The following is a 27,689-nucleotide window of genomic DNA, read 5'->3' as shown; positions in this document are numbered from 1 at the left end:
CATTGTGTAATAGGTGACCTCATTTATTGGAAAATGCTGGCAATAGGCAAATGCACTGAGTCAGAAGTCAAGTTAGTGGTTGCCAGGGGCCAGAGAGAAGGCATAGTAACTGATTTTTGATGGGTATGGGATTTCTTCCCAAGTATGCTGGAAAACAATTAGAGTGTCCTGATTGTGGCAAAACTTTGTGAATAAACTAAAATCTGATTGTAACCTTTAAATTGATGTAAAAAAATACTTAATATATATGTGTAAATCCAATTAAAGAAAAGGCAACAGGGCTGGAAAGGGAGCTCAGCTGATAGTGTGCTTTGCCAACATGAACACAGCCGAGTTCCAATGTAGCATAAATGGTACGTAGCGGCACACTTACACAGTGCATTGTAACGACAGCATCCAGGAGGTTGGAGCAGGAAGTGTAGGACAGCTGGTTAGATAGTGACTTCCTAGCTACACTGAACTCCAGCTCAACAACTACAAAAGTAAATGTCCAATTTTTTTTCAGAGAGAACTGTACACAAACCATATTTTAAAAAATATTTATTTATGAATTATTTATGTATATGGCCTTGGAGGCTAGAAGAAGGTGTCAGAACCACTGGAGCTGGAGACAGAGGTGTTTGTGAGGCACCTGACGTGGAGGCTGACAGCCAGACTCCAGTCCCTAAGATAGAATAGTGAATGTTCCTAACCACTAAGCAGTCTGTCCAGTCCCTTGAACCACATTTTTCAAAATCATAACCTTAGACAGAAATCTAGCATAAATGTTTCAAGGAGCATATGGAGACAGCTGCAGAGACTCACAGCCAAACATCGGGTGGAACTCGGGGACCCCTGTGGAAGACTGGGAGATAGCATTGAATAAGCTAAAGGGTCAAGGACACCATAAGAAGACCTATAGAGTCAACTAACCTGGGCCCATGGGGGCTCACAGAGACTGAACCACCAACTAAAGAGCACTCAGGGCTGGATTTAGTCCCTCCACACATTTGTAGCAGATGTGCAGCTTGGTCTTCATGTGGGCTCCCTATTGGAGCTGGGCTATCTCTGACTCTGTTGCCTGCCACTGGATCCCCTTCCCCTATCTAAACTGTCAAATTGGGCCTCAGTGGGAGAAATGTGCTTAGTCCTGCTGGGACTGGATGTCCTAGGGTGGGGTGGTACCCAAGTAGGCCTTTCCCTTCTCTAAGAAGAAGCAGAGGGGGCAATGTAGAGAGGGAAAGGGAAAGACTGAGAGGAAAGGGGGATGGTGGCTTTGATTGGAATGTAACCTGAGTTTAAAAATTATGGAAAAAATCACTGAAATCTTACACTTTATCCCAAAAAATATATGGAATTATGTCAATAGTTTAATTACTGCATCTTGAAATAGTAAGAAGCTAGAACAAAGTTCCTCCAATATTAGATGACAGTTCAATTGAAAGGTTTTTTTTTTATTTTTATACAAACTTTATGTGTGGGTGAACTCATGCCCGTGGCATACATGTGGAAGTCATAGAACAACTTTAGTGTTCCGTCCTTCCACCTTGTTTGATGGAGGCAGAATCTATTTGTCACCTGCTGTTGGGTCTGCCAGTATAGATGGGCATCTTTCAGCTCCACTTCCCACCACAGGATGCTGAAGTAGAGATACACACTCTCCCATGTGGAGCTGCTTGTGACTATCGGGAATTTGAACTCAAGCCCTCGTGCTTGCATGGCAAATGCTCTGCTTCCTAGAGCCATTTTTTGTAGCCCAGTTAACCAAATTTCCAAAAAGAGACTATAGATTATAATGTTCTTTGCATTTTGCATGACCGATAGACCCCATGATGCTTTTAAAATGGAGTCAGTTAAAGAAGGAAATGATAGAAAGAGCTGACTTTGGCAGAGGAACAGAAACTATCAGGAGGTTTCAAATAGCATTCCCCTTCCTGCCCACTCATAGGAAAACAATCGGTATCTCCACTCAGAAAACCGGCTTGGCATTTTGGCTGCCAGGAACAGGCTGTGTGTGGACTGACTCCCCTCACACACATCTACAGTTTTATGCAACGTCAACCTGAGAAAGACAGCAAGTAGAACTCCTTCTGGAGATAAGGATGACCTGCAGGATTTGAGCTTCAGAATAGTTCCTGATTCGGAAAAGGACTAGAGGGCTCTGGAGAGAGGATACTTTATATGGACCTAATAAATCAGGCCTCCCACTGAAATAAGCCACCAGTGACTGGTTTCTAAATTGAGCCTGGGGGTTGCTCTGGGTGTAAGCAGTGGTGCGTGTGCAGATTAAATGAACAACATGTCCAGGAAAAGGCAGCTTAGCCTCTGACCCTTTGTTTGCTCATGACGTGAGGTGGGACACCATCTCCATTTACAACGGATACTTCGAGTGTCTGGTGTCTAAACAGTGATGGAAGCATAATGCCACCTGTGCAACAAAGGACAAGATGGGAGTGGCTATGGGAAGTGGGACAATCACTCTAGAAATTGGCAGTGCATACTCAAACTGAATAGATACAAATCTTATGCTCCAAAAATAAAACATTCCATATACAAGTATAAGTAGATATGCATTTATGTTCTTTATAGGGTAGCAATTCCATTTTAAGTGTATACCCATAAAAGTGAGTACATATAAAGATAAAACATTGAAGGATGCTCGAGTGTTCAGTTGGAAGTGACAGTAACATCTAATGACATCCTACTGAAGGAGTAGATTGATGTATTAAGATGCATTGCATTAGTATTCAGAAATAAAAACATAAGATTGTGTTACTATGTGCACCATTGATGAACGTCATAGAAATAATACTGAAAGAAAGAAACCAGGTAGAGAAGAGAACCATGGTTCTTAGGCTCAGAGGTTAATAACATTTGCTGCTCTTGCAAAAGACCAGGGTTTGATTTCTAGCTCCTACCTGGTAACTCCCAATCATCTGTAACCCTGGTTCCTGGGAACCTGATACCCACACTTTTAGCCTCTATAGGCACAAGGTATGCACGTGGTGCAGATACATACATGTATATAAATAAATCTCAAAATTAATAAAAAAGAACACTTACCTTATGGTTTCCTATCAGCAGACAAACAAACAAACAAACAAACACCCCACCCCAACCCCCCAAAAACAAAATAAAATCAACAAAACAAAACAAAAAAACAAAAAGACAAAATCAAGGCTGGAAATGAGTCTCAGTGGGGGGAATAAAAAGGAAATTGATCATAATTTTTCATGCCCCAAAGCAAAGGAATGCCAAAACTGGTTTATAGACACCCATAAATGAGAAATCTTCAACCCACAGCTAGTTCTGTCTAGTCACACAGCTCAGAACCCAACATGTTAGGATTTGACCTCAATGTTGATGCCAACTGACCTCATTTGTGAAACTTGTCAACCATAGACTGAGCCAACTGAGAATTAGAACCATGTTGGAACGTATCCGCTTTAGCTGTAGATCTAGCATAACGCCTTAGTGGTTGTGGTGGTTTGAATATGCTTGGCCCATGGTAAGTGACACTTTTAGGGGGTGTGGCCTTGTTGGAAAAGGTGTAGCCTTATTGAAGGAAGTCTCCTAATACTCAAGCTCCACCCAATGTAGAAGAGAGTCTCCTCCTGGCTGCCTTTGGATGAAGGTATAAAACTCTAAGCAACTCCAGCACAATGTCTGCCTGCATGTGTCATGCTTCCCACCATGATGATAATGGACTGAACCTCTGAAACTGTCAGCCAGCCCCAATTAAATGTTGTCCTTTATAAGAATTGCCTTGGTCACGGTGTCTCTTCACAGCAATCAAATTCCAAGACACTGATCTCTCTCTCTCTCTCTCTCTCTCTCTCTCTCTCTCTCTCTCTCACACACACACACACACACACACACACACACACACACACACACACTCGTTTTTCTTTTAGTTTTAGTTTTCTATGTAACCCTGGCTGTCCTGGAACTCACTCTGTAGACCAGGCTTGCCTCAAACTCAGAAATCTGCCTGCCTCTGCCTCTTGGAGTGCTGGGATTAACCATACATATGAACAAAAAGAGAACCTTCAGGGAAGCTTGAATTTTAAACTGGAAATGACAGCAATATCTCCTGATATCCTACTGGAGGAATAAATTAAGATATTAAGATGCATTGCATTAGTATTCAGAATTTTAAAAAAGATAAGATCATGTTATTATGTGCACTATTAATGAGTCTCATAGAAATAATATTGAACAGAAGATGCCAGATAGAGAAGAGGACTTTGGTAGTTGAGGTGTGTGCTACCACCACCTAGCCACTTTACTGATCTCCTAAAAGCTGTTAGATGACTTACAGGCCAAATGCTATCTTGTGCTTTGAACAATTGACAGAGAAATAGCTTAATTGATTTGTGTGTCCTAATTGACCTTTCCTGTGTAACACATTATCTCTGCCTCTGATTGTTCTTTTATGGGCACTTCATGTTGTTATGGCCATCAAAGGCACTCAGGTTTGAAGCCAGTGAACTTAATTAAAATTGTATCATAAATGAATTACGGTGGCTCACACCTGTAATCCTAGCACTTGGAAGACAGAGTCAGGAGGATTGCTGGGAGTCTCCATCCTGCGAGAGTTAGGCTATATAGTGAATTCCAGCTGAGCTTGTGCTATAGTGTTTGACCCTGTCTCAGCCCTACTGTTATGCCTTTGATGAAATGATTCTGTGTATTCTAACATAGCTGAGCCTACAGTTGCCAAGAAATTTTTGCTTAATGAGCAGAAACTGGACCACCCATAAAATAATATAGATGAAGGGTCCAGCTTAACATTACAAACCTCATTTTGCTTTTAGACTCCATTTTATGATTAACTTGCCCTTAGAATGAACTCAGATACTGGAAAAAAACCCATCTTGTTCCAGGAACCATGTCCCCTAACAACAACCACAATTCCTCTAAACAGTCAGCCACTCTATCCTCAGCAACAAGCGATCAGTTTTTAGAAAGTACTTAATGTCCCAAAACATATTGACTAAACTAGTAACCATTGTTCATACTAAACTGAAATCATTATTGTCAGTAGAAATGTGCCAAGCAAATGTCAACCAATCCTGTAACTGTCAAGTTGTAAAATCCCTTACCCTGCTGCAACCATGGTAAAGAGGCAAGGCTTATCCCAGCTCAGTACCTTCCACAGAGCTTGATTAAGGACTCTATGATTTTGTGTATGAGTTGGATTCCTGGTCGTCTCTGGTGTTCTATGAGGACCCTATGATCTGGGCATAATGATAGCAAAAACAGTAACTACCACTTTAGCAACAAAGGGCTGTCTTAGACCTGTCATTCAAGGAAGCAAGGATTGCTCTGGAAAAGTTTGTATCTGCTAAGGAGGGGCACAGCTTCTAAACCTACACAGTCCAGTCTTGGGTCAGCCATGGATGTGTTGGTTGTATGGCGTTGGACAAACCACTGAACTTTCTCAACCTCATTCTCCTCATCTCTAAAGTGAAGAAATCATATCCCACAGGAGTATGAAGAGCTGGAAATACTTTTACACTGTGCGGAAGTCTTGTTGGGTAGCTGGCAAGAAACACACAGGTCCCACCCCACCACCACCACCTCATTTGAAGTGGCAGGCATAAGGACACGGTTCCTTTTCAGGCACCACACAGCTCTTCACCATGACTTCCAGAGCCAGGTTGACTTCAGATTCTGTCATCAGATCATCAGCTCCTTCACAGGGTGTGTATCTGCCACATCACTCCTTACGTGAAATGTCACATGGACTCAAACTGTGTGTACAGCAAAGTGATTAAAGTTTTGAAACTAATTTATTGTTTCAGACCTCATTGTTGCATAACTTAGTGAGAAAGGAAAAATGTGGAAATAAGGAAATCTATCTGTAGGGAAAGAGGGACAGGTCGTTAAGAAATAGATAAAAGCCATCCGACCCACCAAAAGGTGTGATACTAGTTTTGAAGAGGTCATCATTGATTTTTGGTAATTCATTCATGACTAAAAAGAAAACTGAAGGGTATTTATGAACTTCTAGACATATATCCTTGTATCTGAAGGCAAAGGAAAAAAAGATGATCTTTTAAAATTTAACATTTACAATATCTTTTAAAATTTATTTATTTTATGTATTTGAGAACACTGTAGCTATTTTAAGACACACCAGCAGAGAGCATTGGATCCCATTACAAATGGTTGTGAGCCACCATGTGGTTGCTGGGAATTGAACTCAGGACCTCTGGAATAGCGATCGGTGCTATCTCTCCAACCCAGAAGAAGATATTTTTAAGATTTCAGGGAATAGCCTTCTGCATATCAAGAATTAATTCTATCACTCCCCTTCTTTCTCACATATCAATCATCTATCATCTATCTACCTACCTATCTTTTTTAAAAATTATATACTTATTTTATGTATATGAGTATGCTGTCTTCAGACACATCAGAAAAGGGCATCCGATCTCATTACAGATGGTTGTGAGCCTCCATGTGGTTGCTGGGAATTGAACTCAGAACCTCTGGAAGAGCAGTCAGTGCTCTTAACCGCTGAGCTATCTCTCTCTCTATGCAATGATTTGTATATGCTTGGCCCAGGGAGTGACACTATTAGAAGATGTGGCTCTGTTGGAGTAGGTGTGTCACTGTGGGCCTGGGCGACAAGACCCTTGTCCTAGCTGCCTGGAAGCCAGTATTCTACTAGTAACCTTCAGATGTAGAACTCTCAGCTCCTCCTGTACCATGCCTGCCTGGACACTGCCATGTTCGCACCTTGATGGTAATGGACTGAACCTCTGAACCTGTAAGCCAGCGCCAATTAAATCTTGTCCTTATAAGAGTTGCCTTGGATGACAGGCAACCCACAGCTGTCACACTTTCCTAAGATCTATAGAGGGCAACAGAAACCAAAGCATGGAATGGAGCACCAAGCCAAAAGGCAAAACCACATATTAGCACCTAGAATCACTTCACTCTCCCCAACCCCAGAAGCCTAGACACCATTGAAAACCCAATAAGTAACAGTCAGGACAATATGACTTCACCAGCTCCCAGTAACCATACTCTAGCAAACCCTTAGAAATGTAATATAAATGAAGCACAAGAAAGGGATTTAAAGAGAGCATCTATAGATTTATTCAAGGACTTCAAAGGGGTCTGAATAAGTCCCATAATGAAGTCTGTGAAAATACAAACAAAGAGTAGGATGAAATGAAGAATACCATTCAAGACGTGGAAGCAGAAATAGAAACACTAAAGGAAACCCAAACTGAGATAAAACTGGATATGGAAAATTTAAGAAGTCAAACAGAACCCACAGAGGTAAGCCTCACGGGTAAAGTACAAGACATGGAAGCAAGAATCTCAGGCACAGAATAAATACCAGGTAGAAGAAATGGATATCCCCATCAGAGAAAACGATAAAGCTTAAGTAAACAAACAAATAGATAGATAAATAAATAAAGGGGCTGGAGATACGGCTCAGTGGTTAAGAGCACTGACTGCTCTTCCAGAGGTCCTGAGTTCAATTCCCAGCAACCACATGGTGGCTCACAACCATCTTTTGGTGTGTTTGATGGCAGCTACAGCATACCCATACACAAAAGATAAATAATTCTTAAAATAAACAAATAAATATCCAGGCAGGAAACGTCCTGGGACACTATAAAAAGACCAAATTTATGAATAACAGGAATAGAGGAAGGAGAAGAAATCCAGGCCAGAGGCACAGAAATTATTCTTAACAAAATTATAGAAGAAAATTTCCCTAAAAGAGGAGGTGCCAATCAAAGTAAATGAAGCATACAGAACACCAAGTAGACAGGATCAAAAAAGAAATTCCCCAAACAAATAATGATCAAAACACTAAATGTACAGAGCAAGGACTATTAAGAGCTACAAGGTGAAAGACTACATATCATATAAAGGCAGATCATGTGAATAACACTCAACTTCTCATTGGAGACTCAAGGCCAGCAGGACATGGACAGGTAGATGTTATACAAATTCAGAGACCACAGATGCCAACCCAGACTACTATCTCTAGAAAAACTAGCAATCACAAAGGAAAACCAAATTTAAGCAATACCTATCAGTCTAGCTCTACAAAAGGCACTAGTAAGAAAACTTCAATCTGAAGAGGTTAACAAAATCCAAATAAAACATAAAAAATAATCCCAGACCAACAAATCGAAAGATGACGGGAAAAACCCAAATAATAACAACAAAATAATGGGAATCAATAAACCCTGCTTGTTGATAACTCCAATATTAATAGCTTTGATCTCCCAATAAAAAGATACAAACTAACCAATCAAATTAGGAAATAGGATCTATCTTTCTGCTACATCCAAGAAATAGACCTTAACAGCACATAATTTATGGCAAGATATCACCATTCTTGACCTTGGCTCAGTGTCTTATGTGCTGCTGAATGGAAGTGTTGCTGTCCAAGGGTCACCAAACAAACCACAGAAACACTGAATTCAGTTAAACAGGGACTGAACACAGGGCAACAGCTGAAAACTGTATGCTAGACATTTCTTAGGGCAAGCTCCATGAAAAAAACCACAAAGAGCTCATGCACAAGGGCTGGAAATGCTGCCCTGACTCAAGCTGTTTTAGACAATAATAGTTCATATTGAGCTTGAATTTGAAAGTTCTTATGTGAAACATATAGATGTGGAAATTGATAAAATTAACAAACCTCATAACATACAGAACATAACAGGGTACGTGGTCAGCATAACCCTGCTCTGAATCAAGATTTTGTTTCGTTTTGTTTTACATCCATGACTGGTGTCTTAGTTAGGGTTTTACTGCTGTGAACAGACACCATAACCAAGGAAAGTCTTATAAAAACATTTCATTGGGGCTGGATTACAGGTTCAGTCCATTATCATCAAACATGGCAGCATCAAGACAGGCATGGCACAAGCAGAGCTGAGAGTTCTATATCTTCATCCAAAAGCTGCTAGTGGAAGACTGATTCCAGGCACCTAAGGTGAGAGTATTAAGCCCACACCCACCTACTCCAACCAGGTCACACCTATTCCAACAAGGCCACACCTCCAAATGGTGCCACTCCCTGGTGCAAGAGTATACAAACCATCACAACTGGGAAGCATATTACAGCAACAGCATGAAATAGACTGCTGCCTTGTGACAAACTTGCTACAGATATGGTAAGAGGGCAAGCCTCACCAGAGAGAACTTTGTATCATTAGGAAAGATGTCTGCATGATGTTAGCATGTTTATACAAGGTCCATGACCTCAACAGGAGCTCTTTGGAAGGAGGACAGAGAATGTTTTTTACTTGAAATAAGGGGCCTCAGCACTGTTGCTCAGACTGGTCAGTGCACATTTCACCCCACTCTATCTGTTCAAGCAACCCAAGGTCTCCTCCCACCTTCCCTTTGAGCCATGTCTAGGCACAAAAAGGCCATGACACATTACTGGTGTCCCACTCCTCAGTTATGCTCAATTTTCAACTAATGTTTAAACAAATACAGTGTGGTCACCTGTTATTGATAGTCTTCACATCTTACTGAGGGCACCAACTGCTTGACTACATGCAACTCTCTAAAAAGTCTGTGCCCTGGGATATATATCAAGATAAATCTGGCCTGGAGGTGCATGAACACTTTCCTGTACTGAACGCAGAAAGGTGGAGTTGGAAGTATGATGTATGGTTAATTAGCCACCAAGTTCACATTGTGTTGCTGGATTTCATCTCAGGACAAGGAAGTGGAGTGTCTCTGATGGTTTCTGTCTAGCCCCTTGAAAGGTTCTCTGAGCTTTGGCCTTAGCACTTGATACTTCCTGCTGGAGCAGCAACACTAAAGGAAGCTAAGATTGTCATAGGCAAAATATCACGTTAGCAGCAGTGGATATTACTCAGTTGTTCAGATAATGACACTCACTTTCATTTGTTCTTAATGTGGTTTTAGGGAAAAGGAGAACATAGTCTTTAGAATGGAAAGATCATTTTCACTTCTCTATCTTCCCAGAAAGAAAGGCTGGAAGGGAGAGAATGGTGAGTTCCTTATAATAGACAAGGATTGGTAAGTGAGGCCTTGGGTGTGTTTCAGTGTTGTTTTCTGAAACAGTCTCAAATACCCGCTGCGGGCCAGATTAACCTTGAGCTCAGACAATTCTGTTTGCACTTTCCAATATTTAGGCTTACAAGCGGGGCCTCCAAGAACTGTGAAGACAGAACTAGTCATTATGAGAGACCTGGATAATCTAATGCTGAGGCATGTACTGCCCAGTATAGCAATAGCCATGGTGTTCTATGTCTGCCCCCTATTTCAGATTGTTGCTGTCATATGACAGCCAATCATCAACAAAGAAAAACAACCTGACTCAGAGCAAAGTCATGGTGTTACACATCCTGTTATGTTCTGTATGAGGTTTGTTAATCTTACAATGGTCCATAAACCATTCCATGGGACCCCTCCAATTAATGGTCAATATGCACTGTTGTATCTAAAATAGCAAGATCAAAACTAAGCACCGGACACTTCCCTAACTTCATATGCACTACATGTGCTTTGTTCATTTGTTTTTGTTTTGTGTTGTTTGTTTGTTGTTTTTGTTTTTGTCTTTATAAGTTAACAAAGATAGATTTTGGGAACCATGGCTAAGCCCCCCAAACCTTAGCTATGGTTCTGATCATCAACAATAGGGTGTGCATTTAATCAATCATTGATGTTTGACTGAGATTGGGTTTTGTGTGGCTTGTGGGGCCAATCATGAACCCAAATACAAGATGCTAGGCCCTTGCTCTGTCAACAAACCTATGTCTATTGTATTTCCCTATACCTTCTGCCTGCATATCTGCACCTCTGTTGAATATATTATTTATTTCATACAGAATCTCATGGTCTGGCACACAGAAGACTGTAAGCAATACTGATTGGTGAGTTTGGTACAGTGAGAAAAGCCCCCACACAATCGGAGGGCCACTCATTGGTGGCTCCAATATTTCAGTTTTCTCTGCCAAAGGATCTCTAGACTGTTGTCAGAAGCATGATGACTGCATGTCTCCCTCCTAAGGGATCTTGGGGCAAATTTCAAATGCTAAGCACAAGGCTTCATGAGTGTGGCCCCTACCACACACCCACACTGCAACCGGCCCTGCAGGCTCAGCCTGGATGAGATTTCATGCATCAGTACATGAGGAGAGAGAAGTAGATTTTGGCTGCATATTCGAACTGGTATGATTTCTCAGTAGTTTTTAATGGCTCATATTGCTGATTGAGGAACATTTAAGGTAGGATGAGATATTTCTGAGAAGGGTTTTGAAAGGAAACACAGAGTTAGATATGTAGGAATTACATAGGTGTTGCCAATCAAGCCTAGAGCAAACCCTGGCTTTGGAAGGAGGATATGCTCAATGGCTATGCCCCAGGAAAGGGCAGCTCAGCTTCCTGTCAGTACAGGGAGAACATTAGCAGGGAACCAAAGGCCCTATGTAGTCCATGACATCAGCAGTCTCTTCCTGGACATGCTATTGTCTCCTGGAGAGTTCTTAGCAACCTCTGTGATGTCACCAGTGTTGTAGTGACAACAAGCTCACAGAGATTTCCCAGTCAGTTGCTGGGAATTTCAGTGATGACCATGCTTGCCCGACTTAGCAGACTTTTTCAGAGAGCCAATGTGGATGGGAGAGAGACCAGAGAGGGGAGGAAGGATGCTGGCCTTCCATCTGAGAGTAATGAAGGACGAAGGAGGTGGACTTGGCGAATGTGGAGTAAGTCCTGGGAAGTGGATGCTGAGCTTCCTGGTAGGGGTGGCCTGAGCTGGCCTTTCTAGTAATGTGGAACTGGAGACTCTGGTAGCGAAAAAATTTCCATGGTTATCACAATTCTTGAACATCATGGATTTCACATCAGTACTTTCTCCATCCTGTAAGGCAGGCGTTGGCAAGGTCAAACCTGTTATGCTATGAACTTCAAGTCTTACTTACACTGGGTATTGTGGGTGTTACATGGGGACAGAATGAGACCATCAGGAGTGACAGCGGGTTTAAGCTATGCCATTTTGGGGGAGGGAAATCCTGCACTTCAGTCCATGGCTTCTTTTAGCTCCTGTACTTATCTGACATTAGTGCAGGGAGAGAATGGTGCCCCAGACCATGACCTCATGTTCTCAGAACTACTCTGACCTCCTGTTTGTGACAGTTCCTACCTTTCTTTATCACCAATTGTGGGTGGCAGGCATTTCTATACTGTAAACAAAGAACTATCAGTTGATACACCCAGACAGAGGGGGATTCTATTGCTACTTCTGGGGTGTTTGGTGTTTCAGGAGGGGAAATTGATCATTGTGTTGACCATGTTCTCCCCCTGCATGGCTTTTTAAGCCAATTCCTTGGCTTAGAGTAACAGGTAGGATATCTGATCATCTCCAAAACTCAAAGACTTTTGAATAGTGAATTTATCATCTGACTTGTGAAACCACAGGGCTCAGAGCTCTGAAGCCAAGTTGTACCCTGTGCAGTTGATAATCATCCTGGAGAAGACATCTCTGGTCCTCATGAGCATGTTTAGGGAGACTGAGGAAACATCTGGCTACTTACATCACCTGATCTCTCTAGAGTGATGGTAGAACTGAGATCCACTGAGAAGACATCTCATGCTGGGACCAATCTCTTGGTGGTGTCATTAGGTTACAGGCATGTTTTCCTTCTCTGTGGTCAGTCTACACTCTGCATTCTCACATCAAAGATTCTTGTATCCATCTACCTACAGTGGCCCACAGACAGACATCATCCCCTGTACCTGTCATAAGCAAGAAGCAGTTTGAGAAGGAAGAGGAGGAGCTGACCAAAGAGATCCAGCTCATTACCAAGGAGACAAAGGAGCTGAGAGATCGCCTGATTTACGTGACAGAGGGATCCATGAACAAGAGGTATGTATACATTGCTCCAAAACCTGTGCTGTCAGTCTGGGGTCTGCAATGCCTCCCTTATTTTATGCTTTTAAAGGGGTGGGTTCTAGGAAGCTCTACCACCAGAACATAACTGGGCCCCACTTCCTGCCCTTAAATACTTCTTACAGGAGAGGCAGCACCTGAAGTTTTGTCAGGAGTGAGAAGGGAAATAGGCTCTTCTGCTCCCGCTACTTGAAAAGAGGAACTTGGAGTCTGAGTGAAGAACTCAGGACAGAGGCAGTGATGAGTCCCTAGAGTTCATTTGGGAAGCCTTTGACAGGAGGTTGCTAGGGGATGGGAGTTTGTAGTTGTGTTTTTACTTGTCTGGCAGGTGACTGAGTGCTGGAACCTCCAGGTAGCAGCTGGAGGGGCCTGGTCCCACATGGTTCTTCTCAGTGCTTGATTAAAATGCCTGAGGTTCATGCCTGTTCCTCTTTGTCTGTGTGCCTTATACTCTGAGGCAGTAATGTTGCATACATTTCTTCTACCTCTCATTGTGTTCTCTTTGTCTCTCTCTCTCTCTCTCTCTCTCTCTCTCTCTCTCTCTCTCTCTCTCTCTCTCCCATTCTCTCACTCTTTGTTTCTCCATCTTGTGTACAGGTCTAAGTCTGTGAGTCTGTGTGCGTGCACAGGTACAGTCCTGTGAATACTTTTTGTATGTTTTTATTTCTCTCCACAATTTGGAATCTAGGGGTAGGTGTTTTGGCCTGAGGATTTACCTGCCTAACAGTTTCCAGGTGATGTGGGTCCGGAGGTCTGGTAGTCCCCACTTTAGATAGCATTGCACTTTGACTATGTGGTCACAACTGTGCATACATTTTTATCCCTTGGGCAGATTATAAATCTGTGGTGATGTCTGGTCTCATCTCTAGAATTATGTGTAATATCTGCCTCTACAGTATTAGTTATCCAGGATTCAGAATCTCCCTTTTATGAAAACAGGGGAAGTACAATCACAGGTGTCTGGTGGGCAAAGACTTGTAGCCTATGCTCCTGAGAGCATAACTGGTTAGTTTGCCCTTCCAGCCCTACTGAGTAACACAGGGAGCCAGGGCACCCTCCATCTGGATGCCTAGTGTACTGGCTAGTTTTGTGTGAACTTGACACAGCTGGAGTTATCCCAGAGAAAGGAGCTTCAGTTGAGGAAATGCCTCCATGAGATCCAACTGTAAGGCATTTTCTCAATTAGTGATCAAGGGGGAAAGGACTCTTGGGGGTGGTGCCATCTCTAAGCTGGTGGTCTTGGTTCTATAAGAGAGCAGGCTGAGCAAGCCAGTAAAGAACATCCTTGCATGGCCTCTGCATCAGCTCCTGCTCCCTGACCTGCTTGAGTTCCAGTCCCGACTTCTTTCAGTGAAAACAGTAATGTGGAAATGTAAGCTGAATAAACCCTTTCCTCCCCAACTGCTTCTTGGTCATGATGTTTGTGCAGGAATAGAAACTCTGACTAAGACACCTAGCTTCTGGTGTTCTGGGGCCAGGATAGCAAGTTTCCCAAGGTTAAGAAAATCCCAGCATTTAGAATGCAGAGTGTGGTTTCCATGGCTGCAGTAGTCCAGGACCCAGCCTGAGTTCATGTGTTACTAAAAGCCTAAGTTCATAGAGTTCTGTGTTCCTGGGGCCAGGCCCTACCACAGGCAAAATCCTCTTTATGAACAAATGAAGTTAAAGGAGAAGGAGATCGTGACATTTCTACACAACTTAGAGATGGAGACCATGGAGCCCCGAGTGAACATCCAGGAGCTCAAGAAGGAGATAAATTTCTATCGGTAAGTTCTTGTCAGGGAGGCCAACACTAGTGAAATGGCCATTTCTACCTACCTTTGTTTCTGGACTGGAGAGTCTGCAGGTCTGGTTCCATCCTTTCTGCTTTTTAGCCATCAGTGTGCCTTGGATCTTTTGGACTCAGTTTTCCTAGGTCTCTAAGAGACTGTTACCACTGCCAGTGTTCTCCAGGCATCCTCAGGAGCCTCTAGATAGACAAGTGATTCAGATCATGAGGAGGTTATTATGCTGTACTGGGCCTCTGGGGCTCAGGCAGCGTTTTACAGAGCTGAGCGAGATGTAACACAAGGATAGAGTGCCCTCCCTTTGGTTCTACTGACTACCCTGATTGCATTGGCACCCTAACTGGTGTTGCCCCAATGCGTGGGCTGTCATGAGCAGATGGAGATCCCTCTTTCCTTTGGAGAGACATAGACCCTTATTGGTGTTTGGGCTGCAGCAATAATTTCTTTTTCCCTGAAATGGCTGTTTGCTGTTTGTGCAGCTGTCATAGATGTATTGAGGTGGACTGTATTAGGTCTTCATGGGAGCCAGGGTACAGGTCAGGTTAATGGGACCTGTAAGTAGAAATGGTAGGAGGAGTCTGCAGGAACTTACCATGCCGAGTGTGTTTCCAGTAACCTGTCCAGTCGGGTCCTGATGGAGAAGAATCTTATAAAGAAGAATTTGGTGATATTGCAGCAGGAAAGCAAGGAAGTACAGGCTGATTGGGCCATCATCCATCAATATTTAGTGGACTTGAACCTGAGTGGTAAAGACGAACAGGAGAAGAACAGCAAACTTGGCACTCAACAATATCAGGTAGGGACAAACAATTCGGTCAGTCTATGACTGTCTGATACCATTGGCACATTAGTTCTATCTCTGCTTACCCCCACCACCTTTCTAATCCATGTTCCCAAGCAGCCACCCTCCCCATGGAATGTATCTGTTCATTGCTCTGTCTTCACATAAGTATTCTGGGAAGTTAGCCTCTTGTGAGACACTGAATTAGCCTCTTTTGAGATACCATTACCACTGGCAAGTGTACCTTTCAACTCTGCTTTAATCTGCAGTCAACTAAGGGTGACAGGTGAATAACATGTCACATTCTTGCATGTCCTCATGATAGGTGGAATGCTATGCAGAGGTTTGAGTGAGGTCTGGGTCCTTAGACAGGAGACAGGCAGAGGTCATATGACATCCCATGTGCCTGCACCTTGGAGGCATTAGAGCCAAGTACAAATGTCAAATGAGTGCTTCTCATTATCATTGATCTGGATGGCATGTGGCCTTCTCCATTCTTCCTGTAATCCATTGAGGTCTCTTCCTTTGCCATGTTCTTGGTTGGAACTGATAGAAGCCTGAGTTGATCTTTGTCAGTCCATGTTTTTGTGACTGTTGTTGAATACTTTGCCTGTCTTCAGATTTAACATCAATAATTTCAGTTAAAATATTAATGTTGACTGTCAAGTACAGTTGAGATCATGGGAGGCAGCAGCCTCACAGCTGCCATGCCTGTGTCTTTATAACTGCCTTCCTCTCCCAGGTCTCAGAAACTGCAAGAGAGCTGGGATTGGCCACAGCAGAAGAAGAGAGCATCTTGCAGAATGAGTTGCCACACCAGGAGGCCCCTACTGAACACCATCCCCAGCATCCACAAACTTCCTTGGATGAATCTTCTTCCATATAATTCATTTTCTTAGGGTGAATAGGCCTTTACTAGGAAGCCATGGCTGATTCAGGGTGTTGTTCCCTTTTCTCTTCAGACAACTCCTCTAGGCAGAGAACTGAGGCAACTGCACTGCCACCAAGTGTCCAAGAGGAGTAACAGGCTGTAGGTCTGTGCTGCTAAAAGTGCAGAAAGAGAGAGCAGCTGCACAATCATTTTCTGTTAAGAGTTTTGGTTAAAGTTTTGCTTTTTGTTTGAGTTGTTGCAATGTTATGTAGAAGTTATATGTTCTTGTTCTTGTTTTGCCTTTTTTGTTTTTACTTTTAACTCTATATTAATTGAACTTTTATAACCTGTTTTTGAAAAATTCTATTTCTTATGAATAAAAATTGATTTGCAAGTGGTGACTCTTAAGACCATCTTCCTTATTCAGGTGTTCTGTCCCCTGCTGCAGACCTAGAGTTCACAGCCAGAGGTGGATCTCTGTAAGTTCCAGGCAGCCAGGGCTACATAGTAAAGTCATAGCCTCCTAGGGGTATACAAGGCAATGGATGATCTTTTGTGTGTGGATAATGTCACTTACCCCATGAACACACACTTTATGATGTAATCACTACCATACTGTATCCATGCTTTCATAAATTCTCATACTCCTAACATACAGTACTATGTAACACACATTCATTGATGACCCTGTGGACCAGATACTGAGTAATATACTGTCATTCGTGTAAAGCTGCTGAGGAAATAAAAATATTCACAAAGGAATATAAAATAAATGAGGAAGGCCAGAGCCATGTGCCTCAGTTTTGCTTGCAATACAGCATCAGTGACAACCACATAGCAGATATAATGACCTTCCAAGTCATACTGGGAAATAGCTTTTGATAGATGCTGCTGACCTTGACCATAAACTTGCTTTTTTTTGTTATTGCTGATTAGACTTATGTTTAACATTTATGTGAATGGGTGTTTTTCCTACTCAATGTCCTACTGTATGGGACTCCTCCTTAGGGCAGTTCCCTCAGAGGCCAGAAGAAGGAATCACAGCAATTACTGCAGATGACTGTTAGGCACCATGTGGGTCTTCTAGAGAGTAGCAGATGCTCTAACCTCTGAGGCATCCCCACACCTCCTGCAGTTGGCTTTTGTCCTTCCAGTGCACATGCTGTATTAGGTGGACAGGATCAAGGCCAATTGAATGGAGAAATCTCAGGAGACTATAGGTACAGTGCCTGACCTGTGCATGCTCATTGTCCTAGGCTGCCAGGCATGTATGCAGGGATCTGATGTTACCACTCTAGTTCTATGTTCAGGATATTGCCTCGGTATCTTTTATTTTCAATTTTAGAGCAGATCTTCCCCTCTCATATAGGATGACAATGTAGATTAGGCACTTCTGTAAAATTTAGAATTGAGATTAGCTTCCTAGAAGCTTGATTGGGAAAAAGAATCCCTCTTGATAGCATGAAATGTATCTATTATTTCTTTTTTAATCAGATATTTTTTTATTTACATTTCAAGTGTTATCCCCTTTCCTGGTTTCCCCTCTGAAAACTTCCTATCTCCTCCCCTCTCCCCCTGCTCACCAACCATTCCACTCTGGCTTCCTAGCCTGGGAATTCCCCTACACAGGGCCAAGGCCTTTCCTCCCACTGATGACCAAAAAAGCCGCCATCTATTACCCATGCACCTGGAAGCCATGAGTCCCACTGTACTCTGGTGGTTTAGTCTCTGGGAGCTCTGGGGTACTGGCTAGTTCATATTGCTGTTCCTCCTATGGGGCTGCAAACAATGTCAGCTCCTTGGGTCGTTTTTTTTAGCTCCTCCATTGGGGCGTTGTGCTCAGTCTAATGGTTGACTGAGAGCATCCACCTCTGTATTTGTCAGGCACTGACAGAGCCTCTCAGGACACACACACACACACACACACACACACACACACACACACACACACGAGAGAGAGAGAGAGAGAGAGAGAGAGAGACAGAGAGAGACAGAGACAGAGAGACAGAGAGAGAGACAGAGAGAGGGACAGAGAGAGAGAGAGACAGACAGACAGACAGACAGACAGACAGACAGAAAGGGAACATAAATACAAATATAGAGCTTATGAAATTCCTTGGTTTAGATGATCAGTTGATGAGCTGATGACATGGGTGAGCAGGTGTTCATCATTGCTATCAAGCCTAGAAACCTGAATTTTTTTTCCTTGGCATGCACATAGTAGAGAGAACAATCCTCCCACAAAGTCCTATGGTCTTCACGTTTGTGTGTGTATGTGCATCTGTGAACCCATAGTATTTCTTTACAAACTGACATTGAGGACCATAGTGAAATCTAACGTGGAGGAATCCTGCAGCTTGCTATTAGTATTGTCTCATGGCTCCTTGCAGGTTACACTGACACGGTGGACTGCGTCAACATACCCTGAAACCTGCCAGTGTAGATGTTCCCCGTGAGACTGTGGTGTGCATCACCACCATGGAGATGAGCAAGGTTTTGATGTATTGCATTCTGCAGTTCCTAATGGGAGACAAAGCCTCATCTCATGGAGAGGTAGGTAGGACTTGCTGTCAGGGAATAAAGGCTGAATTCAGTCAATTTGATACAAGAGAACAGTACAAAGAATCTGTGAAACCAATATCCTGTTCTTTGAGACAATCAACAAGGTAGACAAATACTTAGTCAAATTTACTGAAAGGCAGAGAGACAATACCCAAAATAGCAAAATCAGAAATGAAGTAGGAGAGATAACAATGGGCACTGAGTAAATCCAAAGAATCATTAGGTCTTACTGCAGAAGCCTGTAATGCAAAACATAGCAAAATCCAAATGAAATGGGTGACTTATGGACAGCTATCGATTTTCAAAGTTAAATAAAGATCTGGTAAAGTAACTAACAGTCCTATAACCCCTAAGAAAATAGAAACAGTCATGATAAGTCTTCCACTCCAACAAAGCCCAGGCCCAGAAGGTTTTAGTGCAGAATTCTACCAGACATTCAAAAAAGACTTAGTGCAATACTCCTCAAATTATTCACAAACTAGAAACCGAAGAAAGATAGCTAAACTCATCCTATGAGGTCATAGTCACCCTGACACGGAAACCACACAAAGACTCAACAAAGAGGAATTCAGTCCAATTTCTCTTTTTTAACCTCTCCATGCAAATTTACCTACCTTCATAATGAGGAAGAACATGTCTTCCTTTGTATTTAAAATTATGAAATTAGATACTGATATAGGACACAAGGTAGTTGGGTTCATAAGAAGTGATGTATAATAGAGAGGAACATGCTCATGGATTTGGAACCAGTCACAACTATGATGTGTACTGGTTATTGAAAATTAATATCAGAGTGACATAGTTGTATGCCTTTAGAAAGGTGACTGGTGGGTTACACTAATCCTAACATGCCTCCTGTATTTTAGTCTATATAGAAAAACATAGGAACAAAGAAAATATATGGGGTACATCCAGAAAATAGGTCTGGAAGCCATTAAATGTTCCCAGGGGAAAAGTTTCAACCAGTTGCTAAAATTTTTTTACCGGGGGGATGAAAGATATCCTTTCAAATACAATTGGTGTGAAATTGGTGAGTGAAAGCTTTACCTATTCACTCTGTTTCCACTTTCTCTCTACTTTGGGGTTACTCAAAGAATCCCAAAACCTTTCCACCAAAATCTGGGTTTCTACAGGGGCAGAGATTGGAAACTGAGTTATGAAAACACATGCAGAGTTCAGTTAAGGGCCTCACTTGAGTGGAGGAAAACAGGGAAGTTCTAGGGGAGCAGATAAGTTATTTTTCAGGGCCGGAGGATATAAAACCCCAGGTGTCGTGGGAGAGAACAGAATACTTTGGTGGTATCCCAGCTGGAAAGAGATGGTGTGTGCAAATAAGGATAATAGCAAGAAGGTTAGTGACATAGAAAGATGTTCTACAGAAAGGTGTTAATTGAGGGAAACTACTACTGTCCTGGAGGTCGCAGCAGCAGAGCTGTTCCTTTTTTTTTTATTAGATATTTTCTTTATTTACATTTCAAATGTTATCTCCTTTCCCGGTCTCCCCTCTGAAAAGCCTCTATCCCACTCTGCCATCCCCTGCTCACCAACTCACCCACTCCCACTTCCCTGTCCTGTTATTCCCCTACACTGGGGCATCGAGCTTTCACAGGACCAAGGGCCTCTCCTCCTATTGATGTCCAACAAAGTCATCCTCTATTTCATGTGTGGCTGGAGCCACTGTTCCCTCCAAGTGTACTCTTTGGTTCATGGTTTAGTTTCTGGGAAATCTGGGAGTACTGTTCATATTATTGTTCCTCCTATGGGGCTGCAAACCACTTCAGCTTCTTTGGTCCTCTCTCTAACTCCTCCATTGGGGACCTTGTGCTCATTCTAGTGATTGGGGGCAAGCACCCATCTCTGTATTTGTCAGGCAGTGGTAGAACCCCTCAGGAGACTGCTATAAAGACAAGGAGGGATACTCATAAAGGTAAAAATCTTCCAAGATGAACTATCAATTCTGAATGTCTATGCTCCAAATGCAAGGGCATCCACATTCATAAAAGAAACTTTACTAAAGCTCAAAGGAGAAACATGCTGAGAAAGAAAACAGGGAAAGAACACCCTTCATAATAGTCACAAATTATATAAAATACCTTGGTGTTTTATATAACAGATCAAGTTAGATCTGTTTTATATAACCACGCAAGTTAGATCTGTATGATAAGGATTTCAAGTCTCTGAAGAAAGAAATTGAAGAAGATCTCAGAAGATGGAAAGATCTCCCATGCTCATGGATTGGCAGGATTAATATAGTAAAAATGGCTACATTGAGGGTGTCATGTTCTTGTGGTATCCTTTATCCCTGTCTTCTCCAATCCTTCCCCCACCTTCTCCACAGGACTCCCGCGCTCCACCTAATGTTTGGCTGTGGGATTGCATTTGTTTCTATAAGTTCCTGGATGAAGACTCTGTAATCTCTTTGACTTGATTGTGCTAGGCTCTGGTTCCTGCGTATCCTGCAAACTGTAGGTCTGAGGTTTTGTGGTAGGGTCCAATCCCTCCATTTGAGATCTTGCCTGGTTACAGAGGATGGCCAGTTCAGCCTCTGTGTCCCTCATTACAAGTCCTTGCCAGTATGACCCTTAAAGATTGTATGGAATTTCCATTGCATTACATTTCTATCTCATCCCTGAAATGTCTGCCAATTTCAGTTGTCCCTCCCAATACTCTCCTTCCACCCTCTCTACCAGATCACTCCCGTTCCCATCCCCAGCCACGCCAAGTTTGCCATCGAAATCTATTCTATTTCTTCTTCCCAGGAAGATCCTTGTGCCCCCGCCAATACCCCCCCCCCTCCATCCCCTTAAGCCTTCCTTGTTACTTAGCCTCTCTGGGTCTGTGGATTATAGCACAATTATCCTTTACAGCAATATCCACTTACAACTGAGAACACGCCATGTTTGTCTTTCTGGGTCTGAGTTACCTCACTCAGGATGATGCTTTCTTAGCTCCGTCCAAGTGCCAGCAACAAATTATTATCATTTTTGTTCTTGTTTATTGTTGTTATCATTTATCATTATTTTTTGAGACAGGATCTCATTAAGCCGCTTTGCCTGGCCTGGAACTATCTATGCAAATCAGGCTGACCTCCCACTCATAAAGATCTGCCTGCCTCTCCCTCCTAAGTACTGAGATTAAAGGCCTTGGTGACTATGTTTGAGGTAGAATTTCTCTTTGGAACTTGGACCTTGCCTTTTGTCACCTCCAGGGACCCTCCTGTCTCTGTTTCCCCAGAACTAGGATAACAGGAGACCACACCACTCTCAGCATTTTTATGTGGTTTTGGGAGATCAAACTCTGCTCTGAGGGATTGTGTATAAACAGTTTACGGTTGAGCCATCATCTCCTTTGCTCAACTTCTACCTCTCCTTAAAGGCAAGGGATTGAGAAAACTTCTTAAAATACCGGGGCGTGTTTTCACGAGTGAAACTCTGCCCAGTCACTTCAGTACACTAAAGAGAGAGCCTCAAAATATCCCGGCCAACCGCTTTAAAGTGCTAACTTGATTTATAGCGTTATCCACTTTAAACCTTTTCTCTTTAAAGGTTTATCTTGCTTACTGCACTAATTCCTCCTTGTCTGTTGACAGTTTTTCTTATGCTTGTGCTTTTGAGATGCCACTTTATAAATATCTTCTCAGTTGAGCCTTTATCTATTTTCAGAAAATGCTTTTGCTTTCCCGATGGCTTTCGCTTTTCTCCCCACCTTGAGTTGTTGGAGATAAAGCTCAGGGTGTCTATCGCTGAACTAGATCCTCAGCCCTGGGAGTCTTTACTGTCTACAGAGCATCAGCCTGCTTGGGTTGCAGTTGCTGGGGTAGAGTAAGGGTATAAGCTGGTGATGACTGCTCTGACAGCCTTGAGCCCTATACTATGATCCAGCTTTGCTACTGCCTCTGTGAACTCAGCTCACAGATGATCCACACCTATATAAATGTCCTCATTTTACCAGAAACTACCTTGTTTTCCTAAATCGCTGCTGCGAGGTGCTGATGGGACTGTCAGCATCCAGCACACACATTTGAAAGACTTTGACACAGTGGAAGGCATGGACCAGTCACATTTGATCCCAGCAGTCTCTACTGCTACATCCCTTGTCTCAGAGTGATTTCAGAGCTCATGATTTCAGTTTGAGAAAAATCCCCACAGTTCTAGGACCTGAATAGGAGTCACAGTGTGGAACAAAAGCATGCTGTATATACATTTTGTATTACAAGGGGGGAAAAATCAGTTTTGAGGCAAAACAGCCAGTAGTTGACTATTAAAACAAAACAAAACAAAACAAAACAAAACAAAACAAAAAAACTTTCAATGGCAGAATAGCTGTAAGGGAACTGTAACAGAAGTGCTTTTGGTGTCCTAATAAAAAGAGAACCTTCCATAAGCAAATAGGTTCATCTTTATTCACGAAGTGGTGGAAAAATGCTTTATCAAAAACGAGAGAATTTGGACCTCTACTGAAATTATAGTTAGCCTTCCAATTAGACTTTTAGGTGATATCAGTTCCCCGACACCAAGAGGGGTTATGATTTTCATTAAGTTTCATCTATCCGTTCAACAACCAAAGGAAAAATCCACTTTTAAGCTCTATGAGGGGGAAACACACCCTGTCTCTTAAATAAACTTGTGTGTGTTAAATACTTTCTCAGTGTCTTATCCTCGGTGCTCCAACAACTACTGACTCGTGGAGCCTGTGAACTGTAATGGCCCAGATCTGCTTCTAGAGTTCAGAGGTTCCTTTACCAGGAAAAGACTTCATTAGAAAACATTCTGCAAATTGGAAAGATTGCCTTGTTTTTATCTTACCATTTATAAGTAGTGGCTGTTTTGCACCTGGGGATTTAAAGTGTGTTTTGTAGAGCTCAATAACTTTCCCTATTAGTTTTTTTCCCATCAAAACAGTGCTTTTCTGTGTAATCCTGGTTGTCCTGGAACTCACTCTGTAGATCAGGCTGGGCTTGAACTCAGAGATCTATCTGTCTCTGCTCCTAACTGCTGGGATTAAAGTTGTGCCACTGTGCCTGACTCTCCCTATTAATTTTTCACTGTCTCCCTAGATTCAAAATTTAATAAAGGAGTAATTTTTTTGTATGTTTAGACATTTCTTATTGGATCTTACCCAACTAAGCATTTTAGATAGGAAACTTTAAAGATTATTTACCGTGTAAAAATGGGAGCAAAGTTAAAATGCTTTCTGCATATCAGAAAACATTTGTAAAGATCAAAGGAAACATCCCCCTGACCTTCAATACATATATACATTTACATATCTATGATATATATATATAAAGTGTGCATTTCATAATAATATGGAAATATTGAGAGCATAGCATCATGTTTTCTCTTTCCTTCATTTCTCCCACTTTCCAATAATTTTTTTAGGCTAAAAATAATTTTTTTTAAAACAAAAGTTAAAGAGCTACTTTAAAGCTGGTACTTGGCTACTAAGTAAGTCAGGATATCCTTGGGAGTCCTGCTGAAATATTTTAGATAATTATGGTAGCACTTATGAAATTAACTGGGGAGTTCCATAAACTGTTCATGTAAATATCAGCTCTATCACAGTCGCTCAACTCTTATTGTGAAAGAAGCTGTCACAGACAATACAGAAATAAATGACCAGGTGCACAGTAAAAGCTTTATTTACCAAACCAAATGATGTGCTAGATATGAATCAGGAGCTACAAGCTCTGGGACAACAGAAATCATGACGGAGCCATGTCTGTATCTGAACCAAGTTCCCCAAAGAGTTTCTCTACTGTGCCAAGCCCCCAGATTATAACCTAAGAACTGCTTTCTGAGTCGATCTTTCCTACAGATCCTTTCATTTTATGGACATCTCTGCCAGGAGATCATGGTTTTCTAGTTTACCAGTTAAAAATAAGGATGTTCTTGTATCACTGTTGGGGTGAATGGGTTCAAACTGTCCTTTCTGGAGACCATGAAAACATAGATTTGCTTCTTTTTGATTGAGCACAACCCTAGGAGTCTTGGTGATTACAGTATATAACATCATAATAATCACGTAAGAGAGCTACCAGGATCTAAAGTAACTTATTCACCAGATGTAATTGTCATCTGGAGGCTTGCTCACCCTTCCTAGTTCTTCCTGAACTTGGTCTGGTTCAATTCTTTGATTGGGGCCCAAACCCCTCTCCAAACTGACTGGTTCTAACTGGTTTCTCTTGGCTTCTGACTGAATTAGTCTTAGTCTGTTTACCCTCAAACTAACTCTATCAATCTGTTCTAACCTTCTGTCTGGTCTCTTCTTATTCTCTGGCTCGTTCTGTCTTCTGCTGTAACCTGTCTCTGTAAACTGCCCTCCCTCCCCAACTCTTAAGTCCTTTCTTTGCTCTCTGTTCTTGTGAGGGTTGTGCTGTTCTCATGAGAGTTGGGCATATCCTATCTCTGACTCATTCTGTTATCTCTCTGATTCATCACTTGGCCCCTCAATGAGATGTCACTTACAAACATGACTCTTACTTCTATAAACAAACCTTGCTTTCATTGTTTGGGATTAAAGGTGTGTAATTAGGGTATCTCTGCATTCTAGCCAAATCACATAGGTCTAAGTGGTCTATGGATGTGATTCCTTGCCAGAGACAATGTGTACTTTTTTGTTTTGTTTTATCGAGACAGGGTTTCTCTCTATAGCCCTGGCTGTCCTGGAACTCACTTTGTAGACCAGGCTGGCCTTGAACTCAGAAATCTGCCTGCCTCTGCCTCCCGAGTGGTGGGATTAATGGCGTGTGCCACCACGGCCGGCCAATGTGTACTTTTTGAACATGTCAAATGAGCTTTTGTCCCTGACCACAGTGAGATTGTTTTTATATGGTAGTAAAGCAAATTAACCACCTTGAATTTCAAAGAGAATGTATACGTATACATGTATCTATATATAAGTGTTCATGTCTTACAAGAGAAGCAATTCTGTGTTCAATTTATACCTACTGCTTTCTTTCTGCTATGAAATGGCAACTGTTGATAGATCATTGTGTTTTAAGATGTAATGGGTAGGGGACTCTATTTTGATTTTACCTGGCTTTAATCTGTAAAATATCACTTAGACATATATGATAGCAACACTTGAAGTACTATGTAGCTTCTCTATCTCCCTATACAATTGCATGGTCTAATATCCTGCTGTACCTGGACTCCTCAGAACTGTATTTAAATTAACAACACTCACAGATCCTAAAGTTACTGAAAATTTAGATTCTTAGCTTTGCTTTCTGATTTGAAAATTCAGTTAACACCTAAGATTTGTACTATATTGATTTTTCTTGTTCTGTGTCCTGTTGGAAATTCCTGAAAGTGTTAGCACCATCATAGCATTTCCCAGAGTACTTGATGTTGTATTTGCATAGTTGCACATAAAAGAATTTGTAGACAATGATTCTCTCTTTTTTAAAAAAATGAAAAATTTGGAAAATCTTAAAAAAATGTTAGTTACATAAATGAGGAAATGTTCACAATTATGTAAACATTGTCCAATAAACACAAATAAATAAAATGATTAATAAGTGGGCACGTTCCTAAGCATTCAAGTACGTTTTAGCAACTTAAGAATTCCAAGTCCTCCAAATGCAGAAAGAGAGTTACCAGGTGATGGCTCGCCAGGGCACATCTTATGTGGTTGCTGCAGAGAGTCATGTAAATACAACAGCAACAACATATGCTCAAATGAGGGTAAATAGTTTTAGAATCCATGTGAATTTAATGAACATTTATCATGATTTCAATTTTATTGTTTAGAATTAATGTTCAAAAATTAAGTGATTATCTGATATGTTATTTTTATGAAACATGTTGACATTTGTTGACAGTGATGAATTGAACCATCTCTCTTATTAAATTTCAACACTTCAAATGCAATTTTTATCACTTATTGACTTATTTGTCTAGTAGCATTAGCCAGCTAAAATTGATTTTAGAAATCTATTTCACATAAAATAATAAATTGATAACAAGCTTCATAGCACATTTTTGTTTGCCTTTAATGAAACTCTTCTGAACACACTCTGACATTTCCTATCTAATTCTCATCCCACCGGTATTCATTTATCACTCTATTAACATGCACATCAGTAATGGTGTCTTAATTTATCTCACCGTGCTATCAATTAGAAGGAGAACATCCTTGAACATGCGGTGAGGGGGTGCTAATACATAATTTTTTGAAACTTGAGATCTCTAATAGTCCTTTGTATAATGTAATTTCTAACAATTTTCCTATTTAAAATACATCTTCTGAAAATAAAACTCTGAAAGATTAAATATAATATTAACATTAAAATCATAGGTCATGATGTAGGTTCATACTATGATATAAGGCTTACAAATGTTTCTGTATACGTACTTATTCATTTACTTACTTGTTTATTTTCTCTAACATCCTGCTGTACTGGGATTCCTGATGATTGGATTTCAGTTACCAGCACTCAGAGATCCTAAAGTTAATGATATATTAAACATTTAGCCTTACTTTCTATTCTGAAAATTCAGTTAATGCTATTGTTTGAACTTTATTGATCTTTGAGACAAATCTTACTATGTTTCTCAAGCTGCTCTCAAATTTGTAATATTCCTGGCTCAGGGTGCTGCCTGCTGGGATTACAGACAAGTAGTAGTGTGGTGGTTTGAATATGCTTGACCCAGGATGGCACTGGTAGGAGGTATGGAGTAGGTATGGCCTTGTTGGAGGAAGGAAGTCTGTCAGGCTTTGAGACCTCCCTCCTAGCTTCCTGGAAGCCAGTCTTCTCCAACTTCAGCTTCAGATGAAGATGTAGAACTCTCA

At 41.6% G+C, this 27,689-nt stretch overlaps 1 protein-coding gene across 1 annotated transcript; it reads left to right on the top strand.

The window, feature by feature from the left end:
- The first annotated feature begins 11,563 nt into the window (after window positions 1-11,563).
- On the top strand, window positions 11,564-15,505 carry LOC110288657 (disks large homolog 5-like). The gene is made up of 4 exons (XM_085843340.1): window positions 11,564-11,708; window positions 12,709-12,868; window positions 14,515-14,658; window positions 15,292-15,505. Exons 1-4 carry the CDS (start codon window positions 11,570-11,572, stop codon window positions 15,503-15,505), a joined length of 657 nt encoding a protein of 218 aa, XP_085699466.1. The 5' UTR covers window positions 11,564-11,569.
- Window positions 15,506-27,689: the final 12,184 nt, after the last annotated feature.

The sequence above is a fragment of the Mus caroli genome, unplaced genomic scaffold (genome assembly GCF_978045245.1).
Source record: "Mus caroli unplaced genomic scaffold, Mus_caroli_1 scaffold_9, whole genome shotgun sequence".
In the NCBI taxonomy this organism is placed as follows: domain Eukaryota; kingdom Metazoa; phylum Chordata; class Mammalia; order Rodentia; family Muridae; genus Mus; species Mus caroli.
The sequence above is the reverse complement of the archived record's forward strand: the minus strand, read 5'-3'. Positions and strand labels throughout refer to the sequence as shown.